Consider the following 25,574-nt stretch of genomic DNA (forward strand, 5'->3'; position numbering starts at 1 on the left):
CTCAGTGAAGAAGTAGAAGGTGGTGCCATTTACTGAGATGGGGAAGAAGCACATTTGGGAGTGGGGGGAGAGGGGAAATTAAGAGTTAAGTATGAGTTGCCTATTAGTCATCCAATTTGGAGATGTCAAGTAAGGAGCCTGATATAGACTCTGGAGCTGAGAGGTCAGGGCTGGAAATCCACATTTGGGAATTGGGGAGTTATCAGACTATGGATGCATTTAAAGTCATGGGAGTGAATGAGATCATCCCCCAAATGCAGCACAAAGGTTCCAGGAACAGGTCTTGGGAGACTTTAGAACTTAGAGAACCCATAGAAGTCCTTGGAATCATTCTCTGGGTCAAAGACACATGACAAATATTGCCAAATGGCTTTCCAAAAGGGTCTTTTGCATCTTCACAGAACCCACCTTGTTTTAGCTGCTTAAATACACTCTATGAGTGGGCCTGTACACATGAATGGGCAGAGACACCAGAGTTAGGAATTCTTGACTGCTTCTGCATGGGAGTGGGGAGCCTCAAGCCACACTGGAGGATTCAGCTGGTTAAAGGAGGCATCGAGAAGGCAGATGGCTAAAGCCCTTCTAACCACAGAAAGGACTGTCCAAGGACTTCTAACCACAGAAACACCCAGCAAGTTTATCACAAATGCAGATTCTTAGTAAGAGTTCTGAATCATTGTCTGGGGTGAGGTGTGTTTTAAACATGCTCCCTCTCTATAAACAAAAGGTTGAAAAACCTGTGGCTTAGGGATAGTCTGGGTAAAGAGTATGTCCTGGTGACATCTATTCAGCTCCAGAGGCCCCAGGGGCTTCAGGAATCTTGGGAACCTGGGTCCAGCTGGGGAAGTTTCAGGATGATAGGATAGCAGAGACTGTTAGGCTAGGAAGAAACATTTTTTCTGGTTGTGGCACTCTTCCTGTTTGCTCTCCAATTCATGAGGCCTTTTCCCTGCAACAAATGAAAAATGGTACCTTCTTTAATGCAGATGTAGAGTTTAAAAGTTTGGGTTCCCTAGGAGTATCTACTCTGCCCTCTAGTTCCATAGCATAGAGGGGAAAATTTTTTTCCCCTGCATTTTATTGGCAAAACTGAAATTGTATCTACACTTTAGATACATCATGGATTAAATACATTTGTGTGAAAACAGCTAAGGAATAATTGAAGGAATTTGCTGTTAGGTCTTTTGCTAGGAGCTAAGGGATCAATATTGCATTTACTGAACCATTATTTATTGTGCCTTCTAAGTGCCAGGCCCTATTTTATTTTATCTATCTATCTATCTATCTATCTATCTATCTATCTATCTATCTACTTATTTTTAGTTTATGTATGCAAGCCCCAAGTGCAGCTCAGGGCACATTCCCATGACCAACTGTGAGATCATGACCCGAGCCAAAATCTCAAGTCAGACGCTCAAACGACTGAGCCACCCAGGTGCTGCATCAGGCCCTATTTTAGATTCAGGAGATAAAGCAATGAAAAAAATAGACAAAAATCTCGGCCCCTCACAAAACAGATACCCTAGTTAGGGAGACAGACTAATAAACAAGATAAATATGTACAGTGTATATAAAATAGTGGCGAGTGCTAGGAAGAAAAATGTGAAGGAGGGAAGGGAGACAAGAAATAATTGGAGGCAGGATAAGTGAGAACATAGGACAAGAAAGTACACGTGGGCTGTGACTTGGGAAAGTAACTCAATTTCCCTAGGTCTCAGTTTCTTCATCTGTAAAATAATAAATAATGGTACCTTCCTGAAGAAGGCTCAGGCCCTCAGACTGACTTTGTCACTTTTAAACAATGGGATCTATGGGGCGCCTGGGTGGCGCAGTCGGTTAAGCGTCCGACTTCAGCCAGGTCACGATCTCGTGGTCCGTGAGTTCGAGCCCCGCGTCGGGCTCTGGGCTGATGGCTCAGAGCCTGGAGCCTGTTTCCGCTTCTGTGTCTCCCTCTCTCTCTGCCCCTCCCCCGTTCATGCTCTGTCTCTCTCTGTCTCAAAAATAAATAAACGTTGAAAAAAAAATTTTTAAACAATGGGATCTGGAGTGTGAAAGATCTTTGGCCTCTCAGAACCTCAGTTTCCTCATCTGTAAAATGAATAGACTTGCCCAGCCTATGTCATATGGTGTTTGAAAATGTCAAGTGAGATAATTACATGAAAATATTTTTTAAAATAAGCTATTATATAAATGTAAGATAGAAATTAAAATACATGCATAGATAGAAATTAAAATACATGCATACACACACGCATGCGCGCGCGCACACACACACACACACACACACACACACACACACACACACAGGATTTTATGGGTTGCAAATCTTTGGCTGATGGTCAGCAGAGCATAAGGGCTGAGAATAAACAATGAATTGAATAACTCCTTGATACTGATTCCCTGCATGGGCAGGGAAAAGGCCAATGCAAATTATGAGGATGTGCTGAGTAGACTAGCAATCTTATCCTAGATCGGGGATAAAATAATCAAACTAAATGTTCCTAAATGGACACCTCATAAAATAATTATTATATGGCATTTGTCAAATTTTAAAATGTTTTACAGCTCCTTTATGTTTGTTCTTGTTTTGTTTGTGGGACTTCAGTTCCAGGAAAAGAACTAGATGGACTGAAAGGAGTTATAAATACAGAACAATCATTTAAATTGCTAAAAGCAGATAGTCCAACTTCTGGGTATTTCTGTAGCTGATCAATGAAAAGCAATCAAAGTAGATGATTCTAAATTTAGGCTCTTGTGTATTCCTTTTTCATCTTCATATTTTCTTCATTCCTGACTATTTGATAGCAATAGTGGTTAAATCAAAACATGTCAGTATTCATGCACGGTATAGTGTACCATCATCACATAGTAGGTACTCAATAAATATTTGATAAAAGAACATATGAGCGATTACCATGTACATTTACTTACTACAGAGTAGCCTATTTGATCCCTAAAGTGTTTATGCATTAAAAACACGTAATTACTTGACAACGCTTATCTGGTAAATGGCATCGGCTCCATTTTTCAGACTGAACTAAAACAGTGTGTTTTATTCAATTTAAATGGAAAATACACGGGCACCAGACTGCTTCAGTCCGGTGGAGCATTCAACTCTTGATCTCAGGGTTGTGGGTTCCAGCCCCCACCCTGGGTGCAGAGATTACTTAAAAATAAAATTTTATTTTATTTATTTATTTTTTTAATTTTTTTCAACGTTTATTTATTTTTGGGACAGAGAGAGACAGAGCATGAACGGGGGAGGGGCAGAGAGAGAGGGAGACACAGAATCGGAAACAGGCTCCAGGTTCTGAGCCATCAGCCCAGAGCCTGACGCGGGGCTCGAACTCACGGACCGCGAGATCGTGACCTGGCTGAAGTCGGACGCTTAACCGACTGCGCCACCCAGGCGCCCCAAAATAAAATTTTAAAAAGAAAATACAAAATCCAAATTTCGTTGAATGTTACCTAACATAGTAGGTGCCTGAGGTTTACTAAATAAGATACACATTCAGAAAGCAGTTACTCCAGCAGTTACTGTGCTCAGGTGCACGATCTGTGCCTACGCCCAGCTCACATTCATCAGGTAACCCATACACCTAATCTGAGATACTGGCTCCGCTCGCCTAATAGCTAAATTAGAATCTTTCCGCTCAGCCTCTCGAAGTTTTCTTCTCTAGTGCTCAACGTGTCAGTTGTCACCAAGGCAGCAAGGTGCTGGGAAGGCCCAACTGCCTGCGCCCCGCCCGGCGGGCCTTGGAGGCCGATGGGCGGGACTAACCAAGGGCCTTTGTGGCCGTTTCCTATTGGTGCTTGGTTGCTATGGTATCACCGACCTTAAAAACTCGCGGGCACTACTTCCGGAAGTTAAAAAAGAATTACTTCCAGGGCTGCCCACACTTGTTACGGCTGAGTGAGCGGTTACTAAGGTTAACAAAAATAAAACTTTTGAGGGAAACTTCTAGAAAACCGAATTTAACCATTTTAATTTGTTGATATTACGTGGTATCATATCATGTTTTCCCTTTCAAGAGATTTATCATATAGTCCTCGTTTATTTGCCAGTCTCCAAAATGGCGCTCACGGCATTCGGTCAGAGGTGAGTCACGTGGGACCTCCCGGTTCCGGCGCGGTAGAGGCCCAAGGAGGTGAACCGTCTCCGGCACCATGTCTGGTTTGTCTGGCCCACCAGCTCAGCGTGGCCCTTCCCCGTTGGCGGTGCTGGTTTTATTCCTGCTGGGCCCCAGCTCGGTGCTCGCCATCTCCTTTCATCTCCCCGTTAACTCCCGCAAGTGCCTCCGCGAGGAGATCCACAAGGACCTGCTGGTGACGGGCGCGTACGAGATCACCGACCAGTCTGGGGGCGCTGGCGGCCTGCGTACCCACCTCAAGGTGCGGCAGTGGGCGGCGCGGGGAGGGAAGACCGTAGGCGTCGACCGAGGATGGGGTGGGGGGGCGGCCTGGGGCCTGGAGGGCGGCCTGGCCTCCCTGAAGCGCGATGGGTGCGCGGTCGAGACCGCCCCCTCATCCGGCTGGTCGGAGTTGGCGGGGCGGGGCGGGGCGCCAATTGCAGGGAACCCTTACAAGGGCCGCGAGGCCTTGCTGGATGTGGTGACCGCTGAGCTGGGGCGGCCTCGACTTTGGTTGTGGTCGGGGTCCTGTAAGTGTTCCGGTCCTAGTTATCTTGAACTGGAACTTGTTTCTCCGAAGAGGCCTCTGCGTGTTGAGTATGTGTCGGGCTTGGCATCATCAGACCCCCTGAAACCTGCAGGAAAATCATGGAAGGGCTGAAGCTTACCGTGAATAATAAAACCCGTTATTTGTTGAGCATTAGCTGTGTGTCAGGTCCTGTGCCACGTTACATATGATACTATTTAGTTCGTTACCGTTGGTTTCATCTTACACGTGAGCAGACTGAGGCTTAGAGCGATGTAGAATAAATTGATGTCCGAGCTGGAATTCTTGGTTTGGGAGTTCAGTAAGGTGAAAGAAAAGGACTGCAGTCTTACACTCGCCTTGCTTTTTATTTGTCATACCTGTGATTGGTTAAAGTCGATCGTTGGTCACAAAATGGTCACTCTGTAGTATTTTTTTAACGGTACCCCAGAGTTTGGATTTGGTCAATTTTTATGCAAGATTTCAACAGTATTCGTTGATGGTGACAAACTACTACTGTAATGCCAGTTTGGCCCTCTTGTGCCATTAGGATGACCAGCGCTGTCTTTGAAAAGTTAATATAATATGATACCCATAAAGCTTTGATTGTTTTATTCATTCGGGATAAGTGCACAGTTTGTTAAGAAAAATGGGTCTTAGACTAAATAGGAAGAAACCTTTTTACTTTTTGATAGAGCTTCGGGTATAGTAAGACCATAATTTATGTTTAAGGTATTGGAACCCAGTAGTGGTAATTATTTATATTTTATTTGGGAGATATAAACTATTTTTAGGGGTTTGCTCAGTGACCTTTTCTTTTATTATTCTCTTCAGATACCAAACTTCTGTCTGACCAAGAAAGCTGTGATCATATAATTTTAGAGGTTTAGATACAGTGTTTTGAGAGTCATGCTGCTGACTCCTCGAAGGATGTAGTGCATAGAATAAGAGAATTTGAGCAATAAAGGAGATGTTACTCTCATCTCCAGTGTTGTCCCCTCTGATTTATATTTATATTTTGAAACCCTTCAGTGGCTCACTGTTGCTCATCTGATAAAGTTTAAATTTTCCAGCTTGCTCTGTAGCGCTCTTTATGATCTCTTTCTGGAGCTTTATGTATTTGGTCCCCATTTTGCATTTTAGGTACGAGCCACCCTGAACAGTACCCTGAACTTATTTTCATCTGATATTGTAGCTATTTGTCTTTATACCTTGTCTTTCTTATTAGATTGTTAGTATTCTGAGGGCAGGAATTATTTTCATGTTCATATTTTCCAGAATCTCAAGCATTTGGCCTGCCTTCTAGTAAGCCGTTAATAAATACAGGAAGCATAGTTTAGCTTTATGGCCTCATGTGAATTATATCGCCTCCAAGACTGCTGGAGACACCTCAACAACACTAACATTTTGCCATCACTCAGTTGGTCTCCCCACGTGTGCTTCGTTCTCTTGCTTCTAACCAGCTTAATTGGATTACTCCTGGGATCCTAAACCCAAATAAATGCCAGGTAGGCAACATAAATGAATGAATTGGGACAGATATGATTATAAACAGTGGCAGTGATGATACCTGGGAGACGCTGGGAACTGTTAATTTGGGGTAGCCAGTACCGATCTCTTGATGTAGGCCTTGTTGCCACATCTAATTTTCACATGAAGTCAGAAATCCAGGTTTTGATGTGAAATCTCCTGATTTTTAAATGTCATCAACTGATTCAAATTGGTTTGGTTATGGTTTGTTTGCAGTTTTATAGAGAAGAGTATGGTCAGTCCGCCATGAATACAGTACCCAGACTCAATACTTACCAGGGTCTTGCCACACTTGTTTCATCGAAACTGCCTCTCCTTCTCATTTTATGCTGAATTTTTTTTAATGTTTATTTTTGAGAGAGAGAAAGCAAGCACGAGTGGGGGAGGGGCTGAAAGAGGGCGGGGAACAGAGGATCTGAAGCAGGCCCTGCGCTGATGGCAGAGAGCCCGACGCGGGACTCAAACTCACGAACCAAGAGATCTCGACCTGAGCCGCAAGTTGGATGCTTAACCAAAGTCGGATGCTTAACCGACTGACCCGCCCTAGTGCCCATATGCCGAATTGTTTTAAAGTAAATCCTAGATATCATGGTATTTCAGTCTTGCACACTTCAGCATGAATTCCTTTAAGCACGTAGTCACGGTGTTATGTGGCTATACTCACTCCTCACAAAATTAATAATGCTATCCAGTAGTACCCAGTTCATATTCAGGTTTCTCCACTTGTCTCAGAAATATGTTTTTAAATTAATTTCTTAGATCTCTCAAGTCTTCTTTAATCGAGTCTTGGCAGTTGTATTGTCAGTCAGTTGTCCGTAAAATGTCCTATACTGCGGCTTTGTCTGTTTACTTCCTTGAGGTATCATCCAAACAGTTCTTTCTGCTCCCTGTGTTTCTTGTAAAAGGAATCAGCTCTAAGATTTGCTGCAGTTAGTTTCAGGTTTATCTTTTTGGTGAAGAGTACTTCGTGGGTGCTGTATGCCTCATGCGGCATCGCAGCAAAGCACACAGTACTTTCTGTGCCTCTCAGTGCTAAGATTGATCAGTGGGTTCACCTTTGTGTTAGCGTCCTACTGCTGCTGTAGCAAATCACCACAAACTCAGTAGCTTAAAACGAGACACATTTATTTATCTGACAATTCGGAGGTTAGAAGTCATAAAATCAAGGTGTCCACAAAGCTGTGTTGTTTCTGAAGGCTCTAGGTGAGAGAATCCATTTCCTTGTCTTTTCCAGCATCTAGAGACTGCCTGCATTCTTTAGTTGGTGACCCTTCCCCCATCCTCAGAGCCTGTAATAAGTATCTCTAAATCTTGCTTTTTCTCCCTCTTTCCCACCGTCTCTCTCCCCCTCCCTCCTCTGCTTCCATCCATCATCTCCTTCTGATTTTCCTGCTTCTCTCTTTCCCTTATAAGGACCCTTGTGATAATCTCTTTATCACAGACCCTAATTTAATCACACTTGCAAACCCCCTTTTGCCATGTACTATAACATTCATGGGTTCTGAGGATTAGGGTGTAGACATCTTTGGAGAGGTGGGCATTATTCTACCTACCTAAGGTGGTAGCAGCCCAAAGTCTCCATTGTAAAGCTTCTCATCATTCTTTTACTTCTGAGTCTATTGCTGACTGTTGTGCGAATTTCTTGTTTCATTAAGGTTGTGTAATGATGATTTTCTAATTTTGTTATTCCTTCCATATTTGCTAGCTGGAATTCTTTTTTTAATTTTTAATGTTTATTTATTTTTAAAAGAGAGAGACAGAGTGCGAACAGGGGAGGGGCAGAGAGAGGAAGACACAGAATCCAAAGCAGGCTCCAGGCTCTGAGCTCTCAGCATGGAGTCTGATGCGGGGCTTGAACCCATGAACCCACGAGATCATGACCTGAGCTGAAGTCAGACGCTTCACTGACTGAGCCACCCAGGTGTCCCTTAGCTGGAATTATTCTTAAAGAATTCATCAACTTTCAAAATCATTTAGTTACCCTAAAATTTTTAATTCATGTAGAAAAGGCAGGATAAATGCAGAATTCATTCCTTCTAATTGACAATTTTCAGAGTAAGAGAGAGTTGCCTTTGTCATTCGAATGTAGTCTGAAGAAGGTGTTATTTTAATGAAGTATTATACTGAAATCATTTTTTGTTATTTCCATTTTTAGAGTCATTGTTTTTATCACTTGCATTCTTTCTTTAGGCTCACATGTCCCTCTGGTTCCTGTAGCCTTTTATTTTAACACAACCCCATTAGGGTTTGATAGCTTCCCTGTTTTGCGGAACAAGGTATCCTAGGCTCATCTTTCGTCTGCGCAACCACTGACCTGGAAGTGGCGGTTCCTCCAAGGAGTTCTGTCCATTTTTGTGGGGAATGGTATTTTAGAGACCACAAGCTGGGTGTCATTTTAAAAAATGTAATATACTGTTCAGGCCACAGAACACTTTTGTTGGCTTGATCCAGTCCCTTATCACGGTTTGCAACCTTTTTTCATAGCATCTATTCACTTTCTTTTAAATTTTGACCACTTGTGCCCCACACTCTGCCCAAGGATTCTCTGTGGATCATTTCTGCTTCTGAAGTATACCTCTTGAGTGAGAGAATCTGATTGGTTCAGCTCTTTTTTATACGCCAGGCCACATTTCAGGTTTCTCACAGCCTACTGACTGTCTTCTCTTGGGTGTTTTGTCCATCCTTGGTTCAAGCAGCCATGGTTTGGGCTGAGGTTAAGAGGGGAGCTGGAGGCTTTCTGTAGTGTAAAATTTAGCTAACCGGACTTGGCATTTCGTTGTTGCTCTGAATAAGGCAGTCTCTCTCATAAGGGTCTTTGTGAATATAGTGCCTCGATTGGCCTAATGCACTTTCTTCCTGGCAGGGAGTACCTTAATGTCCAGCGAATATATCAATGTTTTCACGTATCACTGTATGTTGTAGTTCTGTGTTTATATACACAGTTTTGTGTTTTCTTACATAGACTCTAAACTCCTTGAGCAGAGATTGTATTTCATTCACCATTGAAATGCCTGTCTAATACAGTGCCTGGCACATAGTACATAGTAGGACTTCAACATCAGAAATTAATGGACAAATGAATTGGCAGTGTCCTAGCCGTATCTCTGATTTTTTTTCTCCTCTTCCTTCCTCTTCATGTCTTTCCTCCCACTCCTGACTCCAACCGTACTGAACCTCGTGCAGTTCCTTGAATGCAGTGTTCTCTTAATCCGGACCAGTGTTTGGCTGCACACCCCTTCTGTGTGCCTTCTTTATAACCTGTTTGACATGGCACTTTTGATGTAGCATGGTGCTTACTTTGTGAAGTCTTTCGTGTCTTATTCATCCCTGTGTCTTAAGTTCAATGTACTGTATACTCATTATTCTACAACTGAGTCAAGTATATTAGCCTTATTAAATAAGAGTTGAGTGGAAAGACCCTGGATGTGGAGTTAGACAGATTTGAGTTCAAATCTCAGCAACTCCACCACTTAAATGGTGTATGGTCTCGAGGGAATTACTTAACCCTTCTCCTTGAGTCCCTGATACGTAACAGGGCGATGATAGATCTCATAGAAGTGTTGGAAGGACTAATTGAGGTGGTTCTTTATTCAGCGGATTATTCAGGTCATATATATTATTACTCTTTTGTTTCCTCTCTTCTGAATGAAAATTGCCAATCTGACTCCCCTGTCGTATGTCATTGCAGTGACCTGATAAAGAATGTTATAATGAGAAGAATTCTGAGGATTTTGTTTGTGATTCTCCTATTCATGCAATGAATATTTTAATATTTAATATATGCCAGACCTAGCTGGGGAAATGGGGATGGAGAGCAGATGAAACCCTTGAGTTCTAGTTGGAAACAAAAACAGGTTAAAAAAACACACACAGTTGCAGCTAGTGACAAGTACTATAAAGAAAAATCAAACACTAGGGGGTAGGGAGTAACAGAGGGGTAGAGCATCTGAGTGGTCAGGGAAGGCCTCTCTGAATGGAAATGGATTGAAATGATGGGCGGGACTCTAAAGATTTCTGCTTCAGGCCTATATTAAGATGTGTTTTGTGCTGAGATTTCCAGTGAATTTATCCCATACCACCTTTCCCTGTTTTTTTTTGTTTTTTTTTTTTTTCCACAAAATGAGGCTAACTCAGGCCGAACAGTATCAGATTTAAAGACTTTGCTATACAAAATTGAAGCAGGATGTATTGACTCATCATTTATAGTGAATATAGAAATTTTTTCATTGCTTCAGGCCCATAATAAGAAGCCTGTTGTAGGAACTCAGAATCTCAACTCTGTTGATTTTGAATTGAAAACCACATTTTCATTAAGACTAGATGATATCATAATAGTTTAATAAGCTCCAATACCATTTATCATTTAGAATGCTTATTAATAGTGCAAATTGGAGGATGAATTAGTTTTAGGTGATGAGATGAGTTGTTGCCTAAGGGTGATTTGTACATTACAAATAGTTTACAGAGTGCAAAAAGCAGTTGTGAAGAGTTGTCATAATCATCACCCAAAAGGAAAGAAAAGCCTAATGGTAATAATTGAAATGATTTATACTTTTTCAGCCTCTTCCAAATAATCTAATTGGTCTAACTTTTTTTTCATTGTCATTTTTTCAAGAGTGCTAATGCTAATTAATAGTTCATTTTGCTAAATGTAATTATTTTTTATTTGATGTTATACCCAGTTGTGGTGCCAATCTTTCCCAACTAGCTTATAGATGAGAAAGCCAAACTGATCATTTGAGTTCAGCCTTGAGTCATAGGCCTATCATAATTTAAGCCTGAAAATGATCAAGAAGTATCTTGGCAGCTGGGAAACCATGGCTTTTAACTGTTTCCACCCCCTACTGAAGCTGTATGAAAAGATTGGGTGTGTGTGTGTGTCTGTGTGTGTATATATATGATATAGTTTTGAGATTACTTTATTTGGAACAGTTATTTCCGTTTATTATTACTGGAATCTATACTGAGAACTGATCTTTTTCTGTTAAGAAAAATCTGTCTCTTTTAGGTTTACATGTGATGTGATTATCATCCAGTGGGTTAGAAACAATTGAATAAATAGGTGGTTTGGTACAGAAGGCCAATTGGTACATTAACATTTAATAGTATTAAAAGCTAGTTTCTTTTTGTAGTATATTCTGATTTCTGACCTGTGTTTCCTTCTCTCTAAAAGGTAAACATCATGTTACTTCATTTAAATTTCTCTTATTCGGTGAAAAGTTGTCTACAGCCTTCTCTGTTTTGAACTGACCTAGAGAAGGTGCTGCTTAGATGTTGAAATTGGTGAGGCGCCTGGGTGGCTCAGTCTGTTGAGCTTCCCACTTGATTTCAGCTCAGGTCATGATTCCAGAGTTGTATCAAGCCCCATGTCCGGCTCAGCACTGAGCATGGAGCCTGCTTGGGATATCCTCCTCCCGCCCCCACCCCCCCACTTGTGCTCTTTCTCTCTCTCTCTAATAAAAATAAATAAATAAAAATAAAATCGAAATTGCTATGCCATGTCTTTATGATGATTTCTGGAGACTGTGCCTAGTTTCTAGGAAAATGGAAAAGATTTATAAAGGTAATCTAGCGGGTACAGTGTCTTCTATGCTGTTTCTTGTGTGAATTGCTGACTGGTGGTTGATCCTGAGCCATTGCCCCCATATGCATACTCAGTCTGGCAGCCTGGACAAGTAGAGCCTTCTGTGAAATCAGCTAGCTGGCCACGGACCAGAATTTGGGCTCCCAAACAAGCCTCCAACTTGAGGGAGGTTGATGTCATCTGCTTTATCCTGTGCCCCCAACCTCATTGTTCAACGTAATGTGTGGGAAATCAAGGGACTAGTTGTTAAGAAAGAACAAGGCTTTGTTTGTGCCTGAAAGGGTCACGCTGGAGGTTTTTACCGTAAATAACTTTGGAACAGTATGAAAAAAAACATTTGATCTGGCTTCACCCCCGCAGTAGTATTGTTAGGGCAGCAACTGCTCTTTCGTTCTCATTCCCCTCCCTTCCTCCCTCTTTCTTACTTTCTTCCCCCAACTTCTCCTCCCTCCCATCACCCCCACCCCCCATCCCTCTACCCCCACCCCCACCCAGTCACGCATGACTATGTTGAGTTAATGTAGCAAATGCTGATAGAAGCAGGAAGAGAGCATCTATCCATTATCATATACAGTGCCTGGAAATTTCCCATCTCTCTCTCTTTTTTTTTTTAATTTAAGTTTATTTATTTATTTTTTTCTTTTGAGAGAGACAGATAGCACAAGTGGCGGGGGGCGGGGGGGCGGGTTGAGGGTGGTTGTGCAGAGAGTGAGGAAGAGAGAATCCCAAGCAGGCTCGACACTGACAGTGCAGATCGCAACCCACAAACCAAGAGGTAATGACCTGAGCCGAAATCAAGATGCTTAACCAACTGAGCCACCCAAGCACCCCTGGAAATTTCTCATTTCTAGTTTTCAACACTTCTACAAGTTGCCTCAAGCAATACTATGCCGCACTGCATCATTGTTGAATTGTGTTGGAAGTTTGAAAGAAGCTAGTGTTGTTTAATGCTGCTTGAGGCCTTTCTAAGTTTGACTTTGTTCTGGGTAGAATCTACATGTGATCCTTGGATTTCAGGGATGCAGTCAGTAGACTTGGTTGGTACTTGCTCTTGCTTGAAAGATCAGGGTAAATTCATTTTATGCCCATTAGATATATAGCTTCTAGGCCATCCGTTACCTGTGTTCTTCAAGTTTGAAAACATTGGTGACTTGTAGTAGCTCACCTTTCCTGTGGTGATGGGAGATGATGAAGTGTCTATGTGATGAGATGAAGTGAGGTGAATGACAGGCATTGTGAAGTAGCACCAGGCTACTCTTGACCTGAACGTGCATCTGAAGGAGGGTCATCTGCTTCCGTACTACAGCGGGCTACAGGTAAGGGAGCCACAGAAAGGGAAATCAAGGATGAGGGGAGACTACTGTACTGTTTTTCCAGTCTAAAACTACAGCATCTTCAGTGACTTGGTGTTCTTTCTGCTTTTTTATGTCTTAGGGTAGTAGATCCCATGGCTCAAGATTCACTTGTGAACTTTTACCAAAAGAAGGGTAGAGGCAGGCCTGCAACCGCAGATCATGCACACACAGTCCTCTCTTCCCCTCCCCTCCCCCTGCACCTAAGGTTGTTGGGTCCTGCTTGTAGGTTATTACTTGGCAGGTAAAAAAAAAAAAAAAAAAACAACCACATGCCAGAAATGCTGGTGTCATCTTGTATTTCTTACTGTAACTTGTTAGCAGCTAAAAGGTTTCATTGAATCCTTGCTTCGTCAGACATTTTGTCTTCAGGTTCCAAATCTTGCTGCTGCTTCCTTGAGAATTTTGCCTTTTGTCTTTTTCTCTTTCCACGCGGTAACTATTTGGGCCATAATTGTCCCTGAGTTTAGTCAGGATAGTGTACTTTATAATATAGTTTGCCATCTAGTAACACTATTAGGTCGAAAGTATGGTTAGTGACCTAAATGTTTATGGAGTTCTGCGTTACAACTAACCAATAGTTACCATCATGAGAAAAGGACAGTAATAGTAACACTTGAGTGCTTGCCACATGCCAGACGCTCTTCTAGGCACTCTACATGTGTTGAATGAATTAATTAACCAATTTATTTATTTATTATTTTTTATACCTGTATTAAATTTAATCCTCACAGGGGCGCCTGGGTGGCTCAGTCGGTTAAGCATCCAACTTCGGCTCAGGTCATGATCTCGCGGTCTGTGGGTTCGAGCCCCGCGTCAGGCTCTGTCCTGACAGCTCAGAGCCTGGAGCCTGCTTCGGATTCTGTGTCTCCCTCTCTCTCTGGCCCTCCCCTGTTCATGCTCTGTCTCTCTCTGTCTCAAAAAATAAATAAACGTTTAAAAAAATTAAAAAAAAAAAAAACCTTTAAAAATAAATAAATAAATAAATTTAATCCTCACAATAATCTCACAGAGTATGTGCTACTGTCCTTATTTTACATATGAAGAACAGAGAGAGTAAGGAATATACCCAAAACTTTACAGCTAGTAAGTGGCACAATTGTGATTTGATCACAGACCTGAGGTCTGACTCTAGAACATTCAGTCTGTTATCCTATACTGTCTTTCAAAGGGAGAAAAGGATACGTGTTTCTGTTTTAGTTCATTCTTATCAGTGTATAGAACTTGTACAAGGGTCCTGATGTTTCTAAATTCCTGAGTTAGTCATTCAGAAGCTATAATGATAGTTACCTTTAAAATAATATGCACACATTGTATAGTCAAGTGTTCTACCACAGACTGATTGTCAACCTGAAGAAGACAGAGTCCAAGTAGGAGCCTAATTGAAGGAAATTACATCGTCAGATTTTCACCATCTACAGCAAAGCTGCAAGCTGATTGACCTCTGCTGCTATGGTAGCCTTCCTGGAAAAGACGCATGGGTTTTTTTGTTTGTTTGTTTGTTTGTTTGTTTAATTTGAGAGAGAGAGATTGTGTACACGAGCAGGGGAGAGGGGCAGAAGGAGAGAGAAGGAGAATCCCAAGCAGGCTCTATGCTAAGCGTGGAGCCTGATGCCCACCCAGCTCGATCCCACGACCTGGGATCATGACCTGAGCCGAAATCAAGAGTCAGATGCTCAACAGACCCAGGTGCCCCTGTTTTGTTTTGCTTTGTTTTGTTTTTTAAACATTTTCTTGGGATTGGTGGGTATGGAGCTGATTCAGCAAATGAAAGCAATGTGTAACCTGTGTCAATACAAAGACAGATTTGCCACCTTCCCTGTGGATCATATGTTATTTTACAGGAGTAGATATGGACTTTGTCCAAAATAACTATTTGTATGTCCCTCATTAAAGTTTGTGAAAATGCTTGATGCTTGCTTGGCTCTGAGTAGCCTATAAATTTCTTGAGAATCTGCAGACACATGTGTATATATGCATTTGATTTCATCTTTCTGGATAGTATTTTTTAAAACAAACTTTAAAAAAAATTACTTATTTATTTTGAGAGAGAGAGTGCAAGTGGAGGAGGGGAGAGAGAGAGAGAGAGAGAGAGAGAGAGAGAGAGAGAGAGAGAAAGAAAGAAAGAAAGAAAGAATCCCAAGCAGGCTCTGAACTGTCCGCCCAGAACCCACAGCAGGGCCCGGACTTACATCTGTGAGATCATGACCTGAGCCGAAATCAAGAGTCGGACCCTACTTAGACCCTTAACCAACTGAGCCACCAAGACGCCCCTTAAACAAACTTAATTTAATTAATTTATTTAAGTAATCTCTACACCACATGGGGCTTGAACTCACCACCCTGCGATCAAGAGTCACATGCTCTTCTGACTGAGGCAGCCAGGTGCTTCACAAACTTTTAATTTTAGAACAGTTTTAGAGCATTAAAATGTTATTATTGACTAACATCCATACTTCATTCAGATTTCTTTAGTTTTCACCTAATGTCCTTTTTTTGGTTCCAGGATCCCATCTAAGATCTTTTACATTTAGTCATATCTCTTTGGGCTCCTTTAGATCATGACACTTTCTCAGACTTTGTTTTTGAAGATCTTGTGAGTTTAAAGGAATGTTGGTCAGGTATTTTGCAGGATGCCCCCCCCCCCTCCCTTGGGATTTGTCTGATCATGTTTTCTTTATGATAAAGCTGGGAGTATGGGTTTTGGGGAGGAAGCCCACAGAGGTAAAGGACCATTTTCATTACATCATATTAAGGGAGCATGCTATCTGCATGATTTACCACTGTTGCTGTTGATCTTGGTCATCTGGCTAAGGTAGTGTTATTGTCAGGTTTCTCTACTATAAAGTTACTTTTTCTCTCCTGTTCCTTGGTGTGCTGTTTGGAAGGAAGTCACTATACACAGCCCACGCTTAAGGAGTGGGGAGGTCTGCTCAGTCTTCTTGAGGGTGCTGTTTTCTACATAAATTGAGTCTTCTGCCTGGGAGATTTGTCTCTGTTGAATGCTTTATATCAGTATGGATTCATGAATATTTATACTTTGGGTTACAGTCCAATACTACTTTATTTTGTTGCTCACATTGTTTCAGTTTGGGCTGTTGGGAGCTCTTTCATTTGGCTCCCGTGGCCCTTTAACATACCCTCCTTCTTATTTTCTGTTTTGTTTTGTTCTGTTTTTGAGACTTTCTTACTTTCTGGCACTACAAAGTGCTACAGACTCATCTTGTATAACTTTCTGCCCCCGTCCGGGATCAGCCATTTCTACGAGAATCCCTGCTTCCTTTTATTGGAGAATGAATGGTATTAGAAACCAAGATCTGGGTAGGTAGTATTATTTTTAAGACCTCTCTTCCTGGCTTTTTTTTTTTTTTTTTTTTTTTTTTTTAACACTATTGTGGTTTCAGCAAGTGGCCAAAAGTAGTTCCAGTCTTCTTGCAACTTTTAGAGTAAGTCTGGGAATTCTGTGAGCAGTAAGAGGGGGGTGGGCTGGGCAGAGAACCCTGGCACAGAAGCTGTCGTCTAGGTCCTTCAGGTCCCACCTTTGCATTAGGTCAGGCACATCACTATAGAGGAGCACTAAAAGTACTTATTCGAACTGTATTTGTATCTTTAGCAAGTTTATGGTTGAAATTGGAGAGTGATATTGGTCCCTGTCCTTTTGCAAGGACCTTCCTGATAAATTGTTCTTCATGTCTGGTTCCAGGAAAATTATCTATCATCAGAAAACAAATGATGTGTAACCTAACTTGGTTCTCTTATATAGTCTTTTAATCTTGGCTTCCAGAAAACTTAGAGCCAAATTTATTGTGTACATATCATTTGCTGGATTCAGGTTCTTGATAGTGCCTATTTGTTTCTTCCTGCAGGTGACTTCTAATTTCTTTTATTCCTAATTGCTTTATTTGCCTAGAGTATGGGCCTAAGCTTCTTTTTTAAATTTTTAAAATTTTTTTATTTTTTTATGTTTATTTTTTCAATATATGAAATTTATTGTCAAATTGGTTTCCATACAACACCCAGTGCTCATCCCAAAAGGTGTGGGCCTAAGCTTCTTAAAGATCCTTTTCAAGTAGGCAGCATATTATCTTGAACGTTTCATAGAAGAAATGGGAGCAGGCTCCAGGAGCAGGACCTGCTCAAGAACCTGTTTTCCGGCTACTGCCTGGGAAGGTGCAAGAAAATCCAATTCTTAAGGAGTTTATTTTCCTGGTGACCTGGATTTTCACTTATTTTGACAGTTTCAGTGTGAGCATTTACATATTCTTGACATCAGCTACCCCGCATATAGAATTAACGCTTTTTCCTTACTTACTAAGTTGTGAACTTTGGTTTGCTTTTCTTCAGAAGGTGTAATCTAGAACACAGCTGTATTACTTCCCATTCCTTGAGGTCATATGGGTGAATTTTATGGTTTGATATGACCTTTGTTTAATTAAGAATCTTACAATAAATATTATAAAGGAAGTAAACTTTTAAGGGCTTGCTGTTACAGGAGGTAAAAGTGGCTGTTATTTATTGTATTACCAAGGTACTTTAGTAGAATTTAAGGAAAAAAAGTAGAATCTCTCAATTCTTGAGACACCAGATGACTTTTTAAGGTGATCTGTAATTAGAACATTTTAATTTGAGGAAATTTAAAACCATCATTTCAGGATTTTAGGCTTTGCCAGCTCTGGCTAGTCACTGAGCTTGGCTCAGTTTTCTGTTTCTTAGCTACCTACTGATTTATGTAATTATTTTGGGGTTAGTGCATATGCTTGCTTTTTTTTTTTTTTTTAACTAATATTGATGGTGTGGCTCCTAAATAGCTGCAGAGTTATGAACTACATGGGAAACCTCCTGATTTTCAGAAAAATTCTAGGATCTCAGAATGCCCAGTAGTCCTTAAGAGCTTAACATGGAGGGTAAGTTCTCATGTTGCTTGCTTGGATTTCCAAATATCTGAATAAACAGCCTTTCTACAGTTGTGCCAACTGAAGGTCATAGGGAATATAGGAATGTGAAGGCCCTTAGGGAATTGTGATCATTATCACACACTTTCGGGATTACATTTCATACTGATAAAAGGGGTAGGCAGTGGTGGTTCCTTTGCCTTCAGCCTCTTGTAAAGCATTTGAGTCTTTGCACGAAGATGAATCTTTAATATATTTTCAGATGTCATGGAAAGAACCATGAAAGCAAGTGATTCTACCATAATTGTAGTACAGTGCACATTGTAGCAAGGGACTACTTAAGCCATGTTTACCCCTTCTGAGTACCAACTGGAGGTATGGATTATACCAAAGTCTTTCAGAAGAACATGGCAGGCTTCTTAATTCATTTTGCAAAATACCCGATGAAGGATTTTGCTAGTGACTTAATCTACACTCGTTTTATCACCTAGCTCAAGCTCCTGTCCTTAAATTAGTAAATTTTTTTGAAAATCCTTCTTAATATCTTTTTTTTTTTAAGTTTATTTATTTTTGAGACAGAGACAGAGCATGAACGGGAGAGGAGCAGAGAGAGAGGGAGACACAGAATCGGAAGCAGGCTCCAGGCTCTGAGCCATCAGCCCAGAGCCCGACGCGGGGCTCGAACTCACGAACCGTGAGATCGTGACCTGAGCTGAAGTCGGACACTCAACCGACTGAGCCACCCAGGCGCCCCAAACCTTCTTAATATCTTAAGAGATAAAAGAGATCATAAGCCAAGCACAATTAAATTGGGTTGTTTTTCCTAGGTCAGTGTTTTTCCTAGGTTTTTCCTAGGAAAGACCTGGCCTCTTTCCTTGCCTGACTGTGGAGATGATGGCATCTGTGGTGACTGTTCAGTCCTGCATTTTTTTTTTTTAATGTTTATTTATTTTTTGAGAGAGACAGAGTGTGAGCAAGGGAGGGGCAGAGAGAGAGGGAGACACAGAATCTTAAGCAGGTTCCAGGCTCTGGGCTGTCAGTACCAAGCCTGACATGGCCTTGAACTCCCGAACCACGAGATCATGACCTGAGCCAAAGTCAGATTCTTAACTGACTGAGCCACCCAGGCGCCCCAGTGCTGCGTTCTTGATGCTTATTCCTTGCTGTCCTCTACTGGTTTCATTTACATTAAACATTTCTAGTAGCCTGTAATCCTTTCCTACTGCCTTAAGAATTAAATTAGGGGTGCTTGCCTGGCTCAGTCGGTAGAATGTACGACTCTTGATCCCGGGGTTGTAATTTCGAGCCCCATGTTGGGTGTGGAGATTACATAAAAATAAAATCTTAAAAAAAATTTTTTTTTTAATGTTTATTTGTTTTTGAGAGAGAGAGCACGAGCAGGGAGGAGCAGAGAGAGAAGGAGGCACAGGAATCCAAAGCAGGCTCCAGGCTCCCAGCTGTCAGCACGGAGCCTGATGCGGGGCTCGAACTCACAAACCATGAGATCATGACCTGAGCTGAAGTCAGATGCTCAACCGACTGAGCCACTCCGGTGCCCTGTAAAATAAAATCTTTAAAGAGAAAAAGGAATTAAACTAGTGTAAGCAAATCTGGAAGCTTGTTTTTATCCAAGTAAGCCTTAGAAAAGTTCCACATTTTCTGCAACTTTATTCATAGGAGCCAAACTAAGTTAGAGTTTTTTCATCAGCTTGGAATGTGAAAATCTGTTATTCCCGCAGTCATTCTTTCTGAACTTCCTCCTTGCTCTTAAAAGTATTGTCGTTGTGCCTTTGGGAGCTAGGGAGCAGGGACATACGAGTGCCTAATGGGTGACAGATCCTGAAGAAAGGGAGAATAACACATTGCTGTCACATTGGTGACTACACATTACTTTGGGAGTTGAATTGTTCCCAGACCAATTTTTGCCCTATAATACGTGTGTATTCAAGGTTCTAAAGTAGTCTTTTCTTAAGCCTTTTCTTTTAGCTGATTGAGAAAAAGTATCACGTGAACAGGAGGCCTTTAGGAATCTTCAGGGCTAAGTATTCCCTTCTCCTTGCAGATTATATAGTTATTGCTGCTTCAGGACCTCTACCTTGTGGCTGCCTGTTAGTCCCTCCAAGATGAAGAATGCAGACTGAACAGTGCAGTGCTCACTTGAGAGGACTCTTACGCATTCTGATTTGCACGGACCCAGAGAATCTATCACATTCTGTTTCTTAGTCTTTCTTATCATCTGTGCATTCCATTCTTTCACATGTTCCTTTTTTGGGGAAGCAACATGGAATGGAGGAAGAACATGGATTTTCCACTACTTCAAATGCACATACAGAATTTATTAACTCTGTGATAAACAGGCTACTAGGTTTCCTTGTCATTAAAATGGGGATAATAAGACGGGCCTCTCTGGGATTGTTGTGAAGATTTAATAAATATTATGTATGAAGTTTATAGCATAATTCCTTAATCCCTGTATCCTTCCAAAAACAGTTGCAGAACCTCAAGCCTAGATCACTTACTACTTTTCTTTGTTCCTACATCCTGGTTGCTAAGTGTTGCCACTTAGAAATCCATGGCCCATGATCTCAGCTGAGACCTCCATGCTGCCCAGCAATGCTTTCATGTGATTTTAGCCACCTTTTTTCTTGTCCAATGCAGAGGTCAGAAATTGTTGGCCCAGAAGAACTTGGTTCCCTAGACCTCTTTTGTTTGGCCTTGACATAGTTTTTCATATGTTGGGATTGGCTGTAAGGATCTAAAACTTAGGAGATTTCAACTAAAAGTTAAAATGTCTAGCTTCTTTTGAAAAATTGAATGATCTGAAAACCCAGCATGACATGGCAGTCATTGGTTTCTCCCTTGAGACCGGTGTATCTTCTCATCTTGCCAAATTGTCTACCACCTTGTGGACTGACGCTGGCCCGTGCGATTCACTTAGGTTGCTCAGTTGACCCTGGGAGGCTTTGACTTTTGGTCTTGTCCTATGACCTCTTCCTCCTTAAAATCCCTCAGATCCATCCCCTTCTCCCCATCATTCCTAGCCTGGAGTGCTGGAATAGTGTCCTAACCCATCTTCTTATCTCTAGCACTGTCCCTCTTGAGTCTGTCTTCATGGTATTACCAGGTTCATCTTTCTAAATTGCAAACTGAATCATCACTCTCCTGTTTCAAATTCTTCATTGCCTTTCCACTTTGTACAAATGAAGTTTAAACTCCTTAGCATGCTGTTGCATTTCTTTTTTTTTTTTTTTTTTAAGTTTATAATTATTTTGAGAGAGAGAGTGCATCTGGGCAAGTTGGGGAGGGGCAGAGAGAGGGGGAGAGAGAATCCCAGGCGGGCTCTGCATGGCTCAAACTTACCAACCATGAGATCATGACCTGAGCCAAAACCAAGAATCCGACGTTTAACTGCCTGAGCCACCCCGGTGCCCCTGGTGTTGCATTTCTACATGATCTGGCCAGTACCTCTCCAGCCACTTAACCTCTCTGTGCCTTGGTTTCCTGCTATTGAACATGAGAGAAATAATAGTTCTTATCTATAGTGTTATAATAAAGATTAAATTTAAAATGCATATAAAGCACTTAGCATAGTACTCAACATTTAATAAGTGCTTAGTAAATACTAGTTATTAGTATTATGATGGTACTATATATATATTTTTTTTTCAGTCTTCATATTTGCTATTTCTTCTACCCTGAATGTTCTTACACCCCTATTTTTCCCTTTTTAACGAAAATTTTTTTCATGTTTGTTTATTTTTGAGAGAAAGATAGCATGAGCAGAGGAGGGGCATAGAGAGAGGGAGATGTAGAATCTGAAGCAGGCTCCAGGCTCTGAGCTGTCAGCACAGAGCCTAACGCAGGGATCGAACTCACAAACTGCGAGATCATGACCTGAGCCCAAGTCGGATGCTTAACCGACTGAACCACCCAGGCACCCCCCTCCCCATTTTCCCCTTAATTGCAGCTTATCCTATGGGACTTAGCTCACATGTCACCTTCTCTACAGTATATTCCCTGAACCTCCATATCCTTTGGCACATGTACTTACCTCTAGTAGTGCAGTTTTCACGTTATAGTGAAGTCTCATTTCTTATTCGTCTCCTCATTTAGACTTTTAAGCCCTTTGAAGATAAGAACTGTCTTACACATCCCATCCCTGTATCCCGAATGACCAGTGCAGATCTAAGCATTGACAAATTAATGATCAACATCATTCATGGCAGAAGATACTTGATTAATATTACTACTGTTAATTCTTAGGGAATTGAGAAGATGTGCCCTAAAACCTTTTATTCAGCCCTCATTTTAATTTTTTTTTAATGTTTTCTTCTCTATGTGTGCCTTTTTCCTTCTCTTTTTGCATCAGTGTCCCATTTCCATTCTCTGCTCCTACCGCCTCTCCATCAGAGTTTGTTTTACAGAAGAGATGTGTTCTTATATGTCTTTTGTCGTGTATTCTTTTGGTAATTGTCTGCTTTGTTTTTGTGACATATCTCTTTCTAGATAATGATACTGGCATACATTTTATAAGGTGAACTTTTGCTGATAAACCCAATCTATATCAACTGTATCAGCTTTTAGGTTTGGTAAGACTTTTTTTTTTTAAGTTTATTTATTTTGAGAGAGAATGTGCAAGTGGGGGTAGGGGGTAGACAGAGAGGAGCCCAATGTGGGCTCAATATCATGAACCGTTGAGATCATGACCTGAGCCAAAAGCAAGAGGTGGACACTTAGCTCACTGAGCTACCTAGGCGCCCCTGGGTTTCATCTTCTAATCCAGTTCTTGTCTTTAGGAATGGAGTGAATATAGTCATCATAATGGGAAATAGCAACTGTCTTTTTTTTTTTTTTTTTTTAATGTTTATTTATTTTTGAGAGAGCAGAGACAGAATGCGAGTGGGTTGGGGCAGAGGGAGAGGGAGGCACAGAATCCGAAGCAGGCTCCAGGCTCTGAGCTGTCAGCACAGAGCCCGACGTGGGGCTCGAACTCACGAGCTGTGAGATCATGACCTGAGCTGAAGTCGGACGCTCAACTGACTGAGCCACCCAGGCGCCCATCAACTGTCTTTTATAGACAGTGTTTCTTTCCATTTCTCCGGTTTCTGTAAGTTCTCTTCCCCAGTGTTATTTTCTTCCTCTTCTTACTTACTTTTTCTTTTAGATCACAGATTCTGCTGGTCATATTCTGTACTCCAAGGAAGATGCAACCAAGGGGAAATTTGCCTTTACCACTGAAGATTATGACATGTTTGAAGTGTGTTTTGAGAGCAAGGGTAAGTAATCAGAGTGTTTTTCCCTGAGTTAAGTGTCTTCTCTCAAATTAGAGCATGAACTTTCTCTCCTGGGCCAGCAGGAAGAGGAAATGGAAACTACATTTGCTTATATGTGTCTTTCACACATATAAGTGAAAGTTGGCTAATCAGCCGAGTTCTTCATGTCATGGAGTAGGCATTTCTTGAATGATGTGACATTTGGTTTGAATGATAGAGTTGAATTTCGTAGAGATGCTAGAAAACAGTACATTTATATGCTAGTGACACATTTTCTAAGGGATTAGAAATAAGGTCTGTCTGACAATATATAGCAAAGTTAGAAATATTTTTGGTCTCAAGAGCATTTCCCTAGTTCTATCTTGCTATGGATTCTTCTGTGCATCTCAAGGCTAAGATCCTATCCTTAGTACCTTTTAGACTAATTACGTGATGGCTTCTGTGCTCCGTAATGGGTTAAAATACAAGGCAGATTCCTTTTCACTCTGCATTTGTTAGCTTCAAGGACTCTAGATTCTAAAAGCTGTATGCATTTGTATTTGTTACATTAATTGGGACCCTTTGGGGTGACAGGACATAAAAACAAAACTCAAGCTGCCTTGACTCTCTGAACTGGGAAGTCTGCAGTGTGGTGCTCACCTCAGGCACAGCTGGTTCTTGGGGTTTTAACAGTATCATTGGAATTCCACCTCTCTCTTAGTGCTTCCTTTCCTTGCCTCCATTTAATTTTATTCTCAGGCTTTCTCTGTATAGTAACAAAAGGACTCCTGGCAGTTTTACATTTGTAGAATATTCAGAACAAATGATCCTAGAAGAGCAAGCTCCTTTGCCAAGAGTGGCAGTAGATTCTCGGGAGTGGCAGATCAACCACCTGCTTTTGACAATTAACCAAGAATTGATTCCCTTGATCTAAAGTTGGTCAGTTTACCCTAAAAGCTAAGGGAGTTTGCCTGAAGTAAATGGAATAATAGATTAAAAATTAAAAAATAAAGGATTTTAGTGGTGATTTCATGACTGATATCCTTCTGTCTGCTCCCAGCTGTGCCAGTTCCAGGATGTCTCAACAGTATTCTAGACATTTCCACATAGTTTTGCCACTCTTATCTCAAAACCAAGATGTCTAAAACGTCTAGAGGCTGTATTCATGAGCCTCTCTTCCAAATGAATTCCTCTCGCTTACCACTGTTCCCGCTACCCTTCCAGTTACTTGGGCTCACATTTGGAAATCATTTTTTCCTTTGTCAGCCTATCATTGAGTTCTGCTTATACTTCTTTCAAAATATCTTCTGTATCTGTCACCACACAATCTGAACTCTAATCTTTTAAATCCTGGATTGTGTCATTAGGCTTCAGATATCCCTGCTCTTAATATATCCAAATACTGCTACCAGATTTGTCTCCTAAAACACATATTTCATCATGTCAGTCCTTTTTCAAAAGCTGTTCCTGCTCTGTAGTGGTAGTAATGTTCCTATGCTATAGAGTGAAACCCAGAATCATAGAATTTTTGAGCTAGAAGAGATTTTAGGCATCCTGGCATTCAACGGTCTTTATATTCTTGCCCTAGCCTTGCCTTCCGCTGCTCATCAGTCCCAGCAGGTCTAGTTTGCTCTACCCTCTAAACACATCACATACATTCATTTGCTGGAATGCTCTCTTCCAATAAAAGCATGAGTTTACCTTAGCTTACCTCCCTCAACCATTCTAGCCTGCTCAGTTTCTCAGTCGGTTGATTCATATAACACATCATTTATTAAGTGCCCTTACATGCCAAGCGCTGTTTCAAATGTTGGGGATACAGCAGTGAATAAAACCATTTCTGTTCTCAAGGAGTTTACATTTTCATTGACGCAAATAGACAGTAAACAAGTAAATATAAATCAGGTAGTAATGAGGACTTTGGAGAAAGAGCCAAATGCCTTGAGATGCTTAGCATACCTCAGAAACAGCAAGGAGGTTAATGTGGCTTCCTCTAAATAGTGTATCACTCACTGATGAGATCATTTAGGCATTTTTGAATATGTATGAATATATACATCACACAGCTTTGTGTTATTTAAATGTCTCCTGTATGTCTGTCTTACATTTCCAATTTTCAACTCTTTGAAGGTAGAACTTATCTTTTATTCTGAGTGTTTTATGTGCTGATGCTGTGCATATAGATGCCCAGGAACTAGTTTTTAAGATATATATGTATGAGGCACCTGGGTGGCTCAGTAGGTTAAGTGCCCAACTTCAGCTTAGGTCATGATCTCACAGTTCGGTTTGTGAGTTCAAGCCCTGCATC

The 25,574-nt window shown here is 41.2% G+C and overlaps 1 protein-coding gene and 2 long non-coding RNA genes across 3 annotated transcripts in view; 2 read left to right on the top strand and 1 right to left on the bottom strand.

Moving 5' to 3' along the window:
• Window positions 1-3,959: 3,959 nt before the first annotated feature.
• Window positions 3,960-5,130, bottom strand: LOC147579828 (uncharacterized). The gene is made up of 2 exons (XR_015252186.1): window positions 4,887-5,130; window positions 3,960-4,765 (listed from the first exon to the last, which is right to left on the bottom strand). It is a non-coding gene; the product is annotated as an uncharacterized LOC147579828 (long non-coding RNA).
• Window positions 4,114-25,574, top strand: part of TMED10 (transmembrane p24 trafficking protein 10) — a 41,755-nt gene continuing 20,294 nt past the window's right edge. The window contains exons 1-2 of the mRNA XM_086709249.1: window positions 4,114-4,392; window positions 23,179-23,290. Coding sequence (XP_086565375.1) covers window positions 4,168-4,392; window positions 23,179-23,290 — 337 coding nt within the window. The 5' untranslated portion in view covers window positions 4,114-4,167. The remainder of the gene's footprint in view (window positions 4,393-23,178; window positions 23,291-25,574) is intronic.
• On the top strand, window positions 4,409-5,995 carry LOC147579829 (uncharacterized). Its single transcript, XR_015252185.1, has 2 exons — window positions 4,409-4,727; window positions 5,935-5,995. It is a non-coding gene; the product is annotated as an uncharacterized LOC147579829 (long non-coding RNA).

The sequence above is a fragment of the Puma concolor genome, chromosome B3 (genome assembly GCF_028749965.1).
Source record: "Puma concolor isolate L17-30 chromosome B3, mPumCon1.1.hap2, whole genome shotgun sequence".
Taxonomy (NCBI): domain Eukaryota; kingdom Metazoa; phylum Chordata; class Mammalia; order Carnivora; family Felidae; genus Puma; species Puma concolor.